Genomic DNA, 12,196 nt, shown 5'->3' on the forward strand with positions numbered 1-12,196 from the left:
CGTCCGTCCGTCCGTCTGTCCGTCCGTCCGTCCGTCTTTCTGTCTGTCTGTAACGCTTTCGTTTCCACACGATATCTCGAGAACCCATTGAGCTTTGGCAATGAAATTTAGCAAAGCAACTCCCTATGGACTAAAGAAGACCCCTATTGATTTTGAGGTCAAAAGGTCAAAGGTCAAGGTCATAAATAAGCAAAGTCTGTTATAACACTTTCGTTTCCACACGATATCTCTAGAACCATTTGAGCTATTGCAATGAAATTTTACATAACAACTCCCTGTGGCCTATGGAAGACCCCTATTGATTTTGAGGTCAAAAGGTCAAAGTTCAAGGTCGTAACTTTATACATTCTGTATGTGTGTAACACTATCATTTCCGGGCGATATTTCAAGAAGATTTTGAGCTTATGCAATGTAATTTTATACCAAAACTCCCTAGGACCTCTCTCACCCCTCTCAAAGTGCCCCGCCCCGTTTGTTTTATTTGTATTTATAGTATTACTTGTCGCTATTTTTAGCACAGGGGTGTGCGGAGAGTTATTGCGTATAAAACAGGTTCTCGGCGGATTTTATGTTCTTATAACATCTATTAGAACTGTTTAATAAAGGCTAAATAAATCAAACACCATGGATTGTGTAAAATTTTGACAATATCGAGCATGAATATATACATGCACGTGACTTCACTTCTGCATTTACGCGACGGGATTTAAAGAGCCTCCGTGGTCTAGAGGTATGTCTCCCGCTTCTAAAGTGAGAGGTCCCGGGATCGAATCTCGGACGACTCAATTTTTTTTTTCTTTTTTTTTTTTAAATGATAGTATTCAGCATGTGAAAAGAAGAATTTATGAGGTAATGAAAATCATTATTACAGTGTGATAAATATTCCATATAAAAATAATCTTCTATACACATAATAGAGAACAAGCAATCAAATCTTTATACGCATATTGACATACATGTATTTTATTTGCATCAGTATACATGTACATGTATATACATTTAATAAGTCAGGGGGATCCGACTTTTTCCCTAAGCGGGGGACACGAATTCCCTGAATTAGCTTGTTTTTTTTAATACTTTTCTTTTTTTTTTTTTTACTAAATGATAGTATTCAGCATGTGAAATGAAAAATTTATGAGGTTATAAAATCATCATTACAGTGTGATAAATATTCCATATAAAAAGAATCTTCTATACACATAATAAAGAATAAGCAATCAAATCTTTATATGCATATTGACATACATGTATTTTATTTGCTTCAGTATACATGTATACATTTAATAATTCTACAAATTCAGTCAGGGGGAGCCGACTTTTTCCCTAAGCGGGGGACATGAATTCTCTGAATTAGCTTGTTTATCTTAAATCTGACTGGACCGATTTGGGGGTTTCCATATAGCAATAAATACGGACTTTGCTACTGTTCTCATATATGAGCGGGGGTATCTTTTCTTTTTAACTCAGTGCTCACAGTACCTCTAGTTTTACTAATACATTAGGGGCCTGCTTAGACTCTTTATTCGCTTCTCATATTATCTTATTTGAATAATTCAACTTATACTTTGTATAGCCATCATTGATTGGAGATCTTTAAAATAATTCATTTCATTTGAGAAGAAAACTTCAATCAGACACTGATAAATTTCCAGACAAACAGTAAATACATAGATTTAAAATCATTGTTTAATTTGTTACGTAAGAAAGATCAATTTATAATTAAACCAGATTTTTACACCCTTCAAACCAATCTCGATCTGCCATTAGCCAATGGTGGATAATAAATCGTCTCTCAATTGCCTGTCAAATCTTGGGAAAAGAGTAAAGAGTGAAAAAAGTATTTTATGTACACAAAGCGCTCGTATCAATTTCTTGTGTAGTGAAACTTAAGGTTTAAATCAAATTCAATAGAAACTCGCCACGCGGTTGATAAGTTTTATAGTTCTTCACTTTTGGCGAATCAACTTAAGAAGGATTTTAGCAAACATATAGAGAACATTTATATGGGCTATCGGGGTCCCCCGATTGTCTGGGATGGAGACCGATTGATCTTGGTAAGTGTTGAACATTTTGTAGATTAAATATATTTATGTTTTCTGTCATCGTCATTTTAAAAAAAATAAATCGATTTAGAATTTCATGAAAGTTAAAGATGAAAAATTATTATCATGACAGCGAATCTATAATTTAATAAATTACTAGTAATATAAATGTGTTCACAGAAAATAAAGTTCAGAATGCTTCTGTATTTATATTTCCTTCAAATTTATATTGTACATAATATGTGTATGTTTATAATACATTCTGTCTCTCGGTGGCAATGGATATGTAATGCTTAACTCGGGCTTCACGCACATATGAAAAAATGCAAACTTATTTAGAATTCAATCGAGGATTGTTGATACGTTTATTTGTACCCTGGTTTTCTATACAAATCCTATCAAAAACATGTTTGGCATTTTGTATTATTTTTCACAGGGAAATTTATATGCTCTCTAAGTTTCAAAATTGAAACAATTAAAACTCGGATTGCTATAATTAAGTTTCATAATCAACATTTATTCATTTTACAAAGCATGTTAAATGGGTATTTGTTTTTCTGTAATTTTACTGCAGTTTGTTGATTAAGCATTAGAAACAGCCTGTATTTATCCAGGGTGCCGCCGTTCATTCTTTGACACGTGCGAGATCAATATACATCTATTTACATTCGTTTTTCTGTTTGCCAAGCAAAGACAAATTTCTTTTTAAAATTGCTTCGATTTCCAATTGCACTAGTGTGTTTTGTTAAAATTACACTCAAATGAACTGTTTATTTTTCAGTTCAGCCTTCTTTGCACCAATACTCGAACTCCTAATTTCGGTTTTTGGATCTATCAAAGGTACATAAATTTCATACTGCATGTTCATATTATCTGAAGACGACCCAGATGAATACTAATAGATCTATAAAAACTTTGAGAATATTTACTTATCAGATTTTGTTTCATTGTATAGGTATTTCAGGTGATATCAACTCTGTTTGTTTTAGAGTAATAGTTCTTCCTGCTCCATAATTCACCCCCACCTCTGATCTTTTAAACGATGTTGATTCCAATTCAAACAATCTGACATGGATAACTTCACATAACCTCCATGATTCTTTTTCTTATGATCCACGAAACAACCTAATTGAAGAATGTTATTTCCTTCTGCTATGTTGACCGGTCTTTCTAGTTTCGGATTTCTTGATTACTACTTGGTTTTGGCATTATATACTCAGCTATCCTCAAACCTTGAAACAGTATATAATGGTAACGTTTTGTGTTTAACGCAGGGTGGTAAAATATTGATAAGCAGGGGTTTTTTTTTCAGTAGATCAAATCCCAGATTTTCATTACTCAATCACAAGAAACAATAAAAAAGAGAAACATAAAACGCCTTGCTTCGGAAGTCATGAAAGCATACCCAGTTAGAATAGATCTTTTTCTTTTTAAATACAACCTTTAACTACACCGAAAACCCAAACATCTGATCGACATTAAGCATAATGCTGAAAGAAATTATAGTTCATGATTTTAAAATTCTACTTTAAATTTAAATTAATTTCTTAATCGTCTTCCGGTCTTAAACACATTAAAAGTTAATTTGGTTTTTAAATAAGCTATCATTTATAATTGTATTATAGTATGCCCTAAGAATATTCTCAAGTCTCGGTGTTGATTGAATGCCAGAAGGTCGTCCAAACAGCAAATACTTTTTTTTTAATGAGAACTGATTTTTCTGTTAATGCCCTGTTCACACGACGAGTTTAATTCGCAGTAAATTAATGCGAAGTAAACTAATGCGAATCAAATTAATGCGAATTAAATTGCGTTCACACGACAGCTAATGCGAAGTAAACTAATGCGAATTAATTTTTTTCTTCTACAGTCAGGCGTCAGTAAGTCTATTATGACGTCATTTGTAAATCACGTCATGTATGCAGAGCCATCCTTTGATACATCATGTAGTGGCTACAGGTATTCATTGATTTTCGTGATTAACATACTTTCCCTCAATTTTTGAACCAAATATAGCACAAATACCTATATATAACCACCAACACGTGTCCTGTGACTTAATTCTGGCCTTACGCATGCGTCAAAATTTAATTCGAATTAGCTTCGCTTAGCGTTCACACGGAGCTAATGCGAAGTAATTTAATGCGCAGTAAATTAATTCGAATCAAACTAATTCGCATTAAATTCTCCATGTGAACGCTAAGCGAAGCTAATTCGCAGTAACTTTACGTTTAATTCGAATTAAACTCTCCGTGTGAACAGGGCATAAGTCTTTTATAAAACTAAAATCTGACTGAAGTAAAATCTAACAACCGATTTGTCGCCATTTCCACGTGAGTAGAGGTATACCAATATGTACATAAATGAGTTGCTTGGAATTCTAAAGCACAAATTGCAAAGTTTAAAATTTCACTGGCTCGTAATTTAAAAGTAATTTATAAGTATCGATTTGTCAATAGTATTTGGGTAACGTTTTGTGAAGAAGGGCGCAGGAACCTAAGAATCGGATTATAGAGGTTTGGTAAAGCCTCGGGTAGACCGCCTGTGTATTGGGGTGAAAATTGACTTAGATTACAACTCAAAAGAACGTAGATAAACAGACTTAACGTGAAGGCAAATCAGCTCTGTTCTCCAAAGTCTCCGTTATCTTATGGAATGGTGTCAGTTTTCTTGACGGATTATTTCGTTAATTTATGTTACTGAGGTTTTAAAATGTAAATCAGTTAAACTGACAGAGGTAAGATATTTATTGCATCTTATTTGAAAAAAGTTATATGCTTTGGATTTGTCAATCCTTCAAAGATATGTTTAAGACAACTGAGGGACTCTCTCTCTCTCTCTCTCTCCTTTAACGCGTTCTGATTATTTTCGAAAGTAAAAACAAAAAGAAATCCCCCTTAAAACAAAGAATGTTAAACTTAAAAGACTTTTGAAAATATATACTAACTTAAAGTATACACAATAGTTGGTGCCATTTAAATTATTTCTTATTGTCAAACTAATAATTTCGATCCTGGCAGCAACGTTCTGTTTTACATATGGTGTTCCATTTTGGCATGGTAAATTCAATTTTAAAAGTCTTGAACAATTATTTCTAAATAAGAAAAGCACAAATGTCCTTTTTGGCTAGGATCTTTATCGAGTCAATAGTCATTAGGCGCCATAATTGCAATTCTTTAGGAAGTCTATACTCGAAGGAAATACCAAAGAAAATATTTAGAATGGAGGACTTTACTGTGTTCAGTATATAAAGGCAATTCATATATTATAAACCACTTCACATTAAATGCCATTTAATGATATGTAGTTGTAAATTCTCAATACTTTAGTATTGTCAGACATTTCTAACTGCTACAGATTTCTGGTAATACACATGTTTGAAAAGAGGCGTCGTTATTTTTGGCATTTAAAAATCAATTTAAAATAGGATCGTAGATGGTAAAGTCTCATTTCGCACAAGTTCTTCCTTCAGCATTTACATTCAGTTTCTAAGAAAAGGAAAAACTCCACACCCATATAAACAAGATGTATTCTTGATTTGTTTGTTAAGGAATTTGTTTCATTCAAATGAAATTATACTTTAAACATGAGACTCGAAGATTTTGGCGTTATTTTTTAATACATACTGTTCTCAGTACATGTATCTGGCCATATGGTAGCATATAAATATTTCATTAATAGTACTGTTTGACCTATCAACTCATTGATTTGTAGGACAATCCATGAAAAATTTGTCAGTTTTGCAATCTGTTGTAATATTCTCTTTTTAGACTTAAAAAAACCCTCCATCATGCATTGGGAGAAAACTACGGAAGATAGAAGGTCACCTAGATCACCGCGCATGCTTACTCGAAAGACTAAGTCTGCAAGAGAGTTGTATCGCCCTGCTATTAAAGACCTAAGTGAAGAAACTAGGAAGATTTACCCCGGTATTCCATTAAAATATTAACGTTTTGTACAGGGAAGTTCATCCATATTTAGTTTTTACTAGAAGACTTTAATGGTAACCCAACGACACAATTTTATGATAAACATTATGATTTCAATATTTCTATCATCAGATTCCCTTACCTAAGTAGTAATATACCATTATCACTCTCGAATGAATTTTATGTCTCCCAGTTGATTCAATACGCAAGAGCATGCGTACGAACAATTTCAAAAGGAAGGCAAGTTACTGACAAAATAAGTTAACAGAGCAAAGATATAAACAGTCTCGTTTAAAGCCATGACTTTTCAATGTCGAAACAAAGACCTTGTCAGCAAATACACTTAATCATAAGGTCGAATGCCCACAAATATTATTAACACTATTTATAAGACCACTTTAAATTGTCAATGAATGCCTATTCCTCTATGGTACTTGATCCCAGAAATGATGATTGTAGAGGATTGGGAATGCCATTGTTACTGTGTCAATCCACCTTTGAGCTTAAGTACTATTCGCTATCACCATATATTTCAATTCAAGAAATTTTGAAAAAAAGCTAAAATTGATAATTGACAACTAAAATTGATAACTGACAATTATAGGTTTATTCTTGACCAATTGCAAGTATTTAAAGTAATTGAAATGATTAAAAATGACATATTGATACTAAACATGTATTGATACACAGCACCAAATGTTCCCTGTCCTGACCATACACTCTGTATACCAGATGATGATGACATAAGGATAAGGATAGGATATTGCAACATATAAGAACAACTATATGAATGAACAATTCTTGCTATCAAAACCATTACAATGAGTATTTAATGAAAATGTTTAATACCACACTTTTCACTTTATAAAGATGAAAACGAGGATCCATTCATGGCACCGGGTCCAGCTGTAAGTGAACCAGATCTGTATGCAAGGGCACTCACAGATCGTGACAACGCAACCGAGAATTCACCGGAAGTGACGACATTACAACCGGCCTTCTCTATAAATCAGCGCATCCAGGCGGCGGTGATCGAAACGGAATGCTACCGGAACAGGATGCCCACATCAGCATCTAACCGACTGCGTCTTCTCAACACATTCAAACGTCCTAGAAGTGTGGACAGTTACTTTGCTTCCCCCTACCAAAACGAGGCTCCCCTTGATCAAAGTATTCACATCACAAACTTGCCTAATGTTCATCATGTTCACAAGCCACACCGAAAAAGAAATGCACCGTTACAAAGGTGATCACTATAAAAACCCTCTTGTCATATATACATGCTTCCTACTCAGTTTGATTTTTTATTTCAAATTGAATGCAATTTTATAAATTTATTCAAGGCATGCTGCTATAATAAATATCAATTGACGGAGTAACGCAAGGTATACTTTTTAATATTAATTAAGTGTTTATGTCATCATTTATTCCAGCACAACAACTCAAACTTATGAAAATTTTCACAGACCACAAATTCGTCATGTGATACAAAATGGGACTATGCTCTCAGACGGAAGTACGGGGAAGATAAGTGGTTTTCACGAGTATCTCATAAGTAAACACCCAACAGTGAAACAAAGAATAGCCTCTTGGCTGACTGATGGACTGAAGGTACAAAGTATCAGGCTACGAAACAGTCAGAGAGAGAAAATATCAAATCAAAAAGCACCAGGAAAGTTGAGAACTAATTTGACAGAAAGAAAATTGTTCATTCACAGGGACTTAACAGATCTGGAGGCAGAGGGGGAAGAAATTGAAAGTAAAATTTTCGAACTTAGAATTTCTTCTTTGCAACCTTCGGGATGACCAACTTCTCTTTCTTTTTCTTCAGTCATTAAATGTGCACTTGTCTGTAATTTATTTGTGGAAATAGATTAATGAAAAATGTTTAAATTTTTATATTCTTCAATAATTGAATACAATTTTATGAGAGCATTTCATATGTCCTTCATAATGTAAATGGAGTGTAACAGTATTGATGCTGATAAATAATTCCAGAAAAGACTGTTAGCTTTAAATGCAGAGTATTTTGTTCTTTTTTTATTTTTTGGTAGAATGGTGCATATATCAAATAAATTTTATCCTTTTTTAAGCAGCAAGAAAAATAGAAATAAATTCTAAGGTGTTCTGTTTTTTAAAACTCTTTTTATTTTGAGATTTTCTCTACTGACGCGTTCCTTGCATAATTTTACATGTAAGTGTATAAATAGCTGCATCGAGTTTGGCTGATTAGAATACTTCTTCACATTTAGTAAAAATTGAAAGAATGATATACAAGTGTGGTGAAAAAAATACTTGTTTTATATCTTTCTTATAACAAGTTAATATTTGAAAAACCATATAATTTTGAATTTACATGGAAGAAGAGCACTACATGCATTGGTACAGTGTAAGTTAATGTATTGTTCAAGAAAAACAATTTATACATGTATATGGCTTTTTTATTATTATCAATATTATTTTCACAACAATAACACGACGAGGAGTGAAACCCCTTGGTGTTGGTTGACTTTTATTGGTTGAACCATAGGCATGCATAATAAAGGCTTTTAGAGGCATTTCCAATATTAAACTCAGCATAATCTTAATGAGCATATCTTCTGTTGATGTCAGCGTTTACCTTCAGATCGACAGTATTGGTTTTATTTTCTCTGGGGACTTTTCACATGACACCAGTATTTATTAAATATCACCAATCATTTTTTCCAAGAAGGCATTGGAATAGAGATCCTGAAAAGTAAGCATTTAAATTTATCAGAAATTTTGTTGAGTTGACTTTTTAGAAATGAAATGTTACTTTTTCTATCGCTAAATATCTGTAGGTTCCTTAAAATTTAGTCAAAGTATGGTCAATAGTTGAGCAAATTATCTAAATCTTATTAAAGAATACCTTTTTTAGAAATCTCTTTTTTAAACGAAGGCTGATCGAAAAGGTATGTCACTTAAATTATCAAATATTATCAACAAAATTTGACTTACTATGTCCCCCTTTTTAAAGATTTTTGCTCTAACATTTTATATAAAGTACTTTTTAAATTTAATTGAGATAAATACATACTTAGGATTTTTCTACCACCGCAAAATAAGAATGCTATCGTACTTTCAGACAATCATTTTCAGTTTATGCGTATATCTTTGATAACCTCTCGCGTGCTCCGTTCTTATAAAATATTACTAGTACTTTACTTTAATCCGCCTTGATTTGATTTGTAGCATACAAATGTTCCTCCTCACAATGTCAGGTGCCCTGTGTTAACTTTGCCTTTGGACTTCTGCTAAAATTCATTTATTTCTTCTTTTAATGAAAAGTAATAATCAAACTGAAGTAGTCGATATACACAGAGAAGAATCAATTTACACCTAAAAATGCGCATGAATACACAATGTTGATCAACCAAAACTTTAAATTTGAATGTTTTAAAGATACAAAAATCAAAAAAAAAAAATTCCGAAAAATATCACAGCAGTCAGTCCATAAGACATCAAACGTATTTTGTCAATGGTCCAACAGCAACAAGTTGATACAAGACCCCCGAAGTTGTGAGGATTTAAAATAACTTGTGAACTTTGTCCAGATGCTATATATAAATTCATTCCTTTTTGAGTAAATCTTTGATCCTCCACTTTCAAAATTAGTGATCACGAGAAACGTCATAGGGTTGTCTTTTTTAAACATTCCTTTCTTCTTCTTCTCCTTCTTTTATCATTCTTGCCTTTCTGCAGTAGACAAGACCCATGGTTGTATTTATTATACCTCCCCCCCCCCCCCCGCTTAAAAAGTGAGAGGGTATATCGTGATTGGTATGTCCGACCGCCATTCCGTCCGTCTGTTACGCTCTGGGGTATCCATCTCTTATCCGCAACTCCCCCATACCACAATTTGAAATTTAATGATACTTTCACAGTTTTTTAATTACATAATGCAATTGTGCACCTCCTACTTTACTTTTTGATTTGACACTTATTTCGGGTGTTCCAGAGCAAAATGAACCTTCCCATCATAATCATATGGGAGGCCCGGGGGTATCATATAGTGAGCTCAGTGCTCACAGTATATTTAGTTTTAATATTCTTTAAAGTTGTGCGTATATCTAAGCATAAAGTTGAAAATAGGTAGAGACAGAGTCTATGCCATTTTGTTAAAAACTTTATATATCTAATGATTTTATAGCAGTTCCTTTGTCCATCCGTCCGTCTGTCCTATAGTCATTGGGATACTGTTGAGTTAAAATTGTATAAGTAAGCAAATTTTTTTTTTCTCGACTTGACAAGAAGGCCAATGTTGTTCTCGGCTTTTGTGATGTTCAGTTGTTCCGTTAGTTCATTATTGTCACATCGACAAAGGCTCATGAATCTCGACGATAAAATGGGACATTTAATTTTAGCTTAAATATATACTGACTATGACTTCTATGAGAAAATATTATTCCGCTGAATCTCCATGGAATTTTCTTTTGGTCATATTGATAATGGTCCTAAGATATTCAAAGGAAATATTATTAAATGAAATCAGTCTATACTTGCGTTCCGAGGAAAACTTGTATTTTAAAATATGTCCTCGACTATATAATATACATCTATACCTGACATTGAATTGTTACAGGATTAAGAGGAGTTCTGTTTGCATGGACATTCTCTTAATATTCGATTCATTAAAGTGGCTTATTTAAAATTTATGAAATCACGCCAAAGATCGCTCATCGTAAAAACCTTCCGGTCAGTTTAATAAGTTTGATAAATCAATTCAATAAATTATCGCCTGCTGTAATTATCATGGCGGTAAATGCAAATTAATTTGACAACCACGTGAGTGTCACGGTTTGCGTGCATGATGCTGCATTTAACCATAAATATGTCCTTTCTGGAAGATTTTATTTCGTCGAATAAACCCTGCAACGTGACTGATTTAAAGTAGTCATTTTGCAGAAGATTTTTTATAATAAAATCTATCAGTAAGGACAAGAAGGTTAAAAGTGAAGGAATGTGGACTAATGCTACTCCTTTAGCTATAGGTATAGGATTGCAAGTGCGGATCCAAGAATGTTTTCGAGGGAGATACGTTACTAGTTTACAGTAACTGGGAAAAGCGAAGAAAATGAGCTGAATGAAATAGCAAATAACTTTGCCATTGATAAAATATCTTGTGAAATTTTAGCGTTTATTAACCAATTCTAATTCATATATATTTTATTCTATGTATGTTTTTTTTCTTGGGTGGGGGTGTTAGGGGGTTATAATCCAGTTTCAATTTCAGTTGAAGGACACAACCTTTCAGAAAAGCTTTAACAAGCAAAAATAACTGAATTTAAATATGAGTCAACAAACTTTATCATTTAGAATCTTTGTTACAATGAAGCGCATTGAAGTGGTAAAATTTTCCATTTGGACGAAACGTTCTGAGTCATGTTTTGAACGTCAATTATAACATAACGACACGCCCATTTCTTTAGAAACGAGAAAGGAATATCCGTCGTAATGTTTTAGGACACTACACTTCCCGCGACAAGCAACATGAGTTACATTGAAATTAAGAGTTTTAAATAAGAAAGAGCTATGTATAGAGTTCCCGCTTATGTAAAACGCGCATTGCAACGAATTTGTCCATAATTATGATTTTATCATGTTTATTGGAGTTAACATAGCACATGTATCAGTCGAACACGTGCTTACTCGGTGTTTATGTAAACGTCAATTTCATTGGATGTTATATTTATGAAATACCTGTTCTACAGGTATTCGATTGAATCATTTCACCGAGTTTTCCTTTCAAAAGAAATGGGCGTGTCTAAAGATAGCTCAAAACGTTCCATCCAAACAGTAAATTTTACCACTTCAATGCGCTTCATTGTACATGGTGCCATTGTTCACCTCCTATTTTACTTTTAGATAGAACACATATTTTGGGTTTCCTAGAGCAAAACATGGACACGGCCAATCTTTCTGTAGTATTGAAGGGTACCATCTCTTATCGCAACTACTCCTATGCCAATAAATGAAATTAAATGATACTTCCACAGATTCTTAGTTACATACTGCCACTGTGCACCTCCTATTTTACTTTTTGATCTGGCACTTATTTCAGGTTTCTTAGAACAAAACATGGACTTTGCCATTATAACCATATTGGAGGCGGGGGTTCAATTAGTTAGCTCATTGCTCGCAGTACCTCTAGTTTAGATACTAGTACATATATCGAAGACTTTTATCAATTAACAATACTCATTT

At 33.3% G+C, this 12,196-nt stretch overlaps 1 protein-coding gene across 1 annotated transcript; it reads left to right on the top strand.

Annotated features, from left to right (window-relative positions):
• Nucleotides 1-1,846: 1,846 nt before the first annotated feature.
• Nucleotides 1,847-7,832, top strand: LOC134249104 (uncharacterized). The gene is made up of 5 exons (XM_062731458.1): nt 1,847-2,054; nt 2,824-2,882; nt 5,813-5,971; nt 6,842-7,217; nt 7,405-7,832. Exons 3-5 carry the CDS (start codon nt 5,833-5,835, stop codon nt 7,775-7,777), a joined length of 888 nt encoding a protein of 295 aa, XP_062587442.1. The 5' UTR covers nt 1,847-2,054; nt 2,824-2,882; nt 5,813-5,832; the 3' UTR covers nt 7,778-7,832.
• The last annotated feature ends 4,364 nt before the right edge of the window (nt 7,833-12,196 follow it).

Source organism: Saccostrea cucullata, unplaced genomic scaffold (genome assembly GCF_032062105.1).
Source record: "Saccostrea cucullata isolate Sc308-1 unplaced genomic scaffold, CSIRO_AGI_Scuc_v1 ctg3745, whole genome shotgun sequence".
Classification (NCBI taxonomy): Eukaryota; Metazoa; Mollusca; class Bivalvia; order Ostreida; family Ostreidae; genus Saccostrea; species Saccostrea cuccullata.

Excerpts from the sequence above, each read along its gene's own strand:
- LOC134249104 (XM_062731458.1), top strand. The coding sequence starts at position 5,833 with ATGCATTGGGAGAAAACTACGGAAGATAGAAGGTCACCTAGATCACCG. Across the intron at positions 5,972-6,841 it reads AACTAGGAAGATTTACCCCG|ATGAAAACGAGGATCCATTC; the intron begins GTATTCCATTAA and ends CACTTTATAAAG. Across the intron at positions 7,218-7,404 it reads AGAAATGCACCGTTACAAAG|CACAACAACTCAAACTTATG; the intron begins GTGATCACTATA and ends CATTTATTCCAG.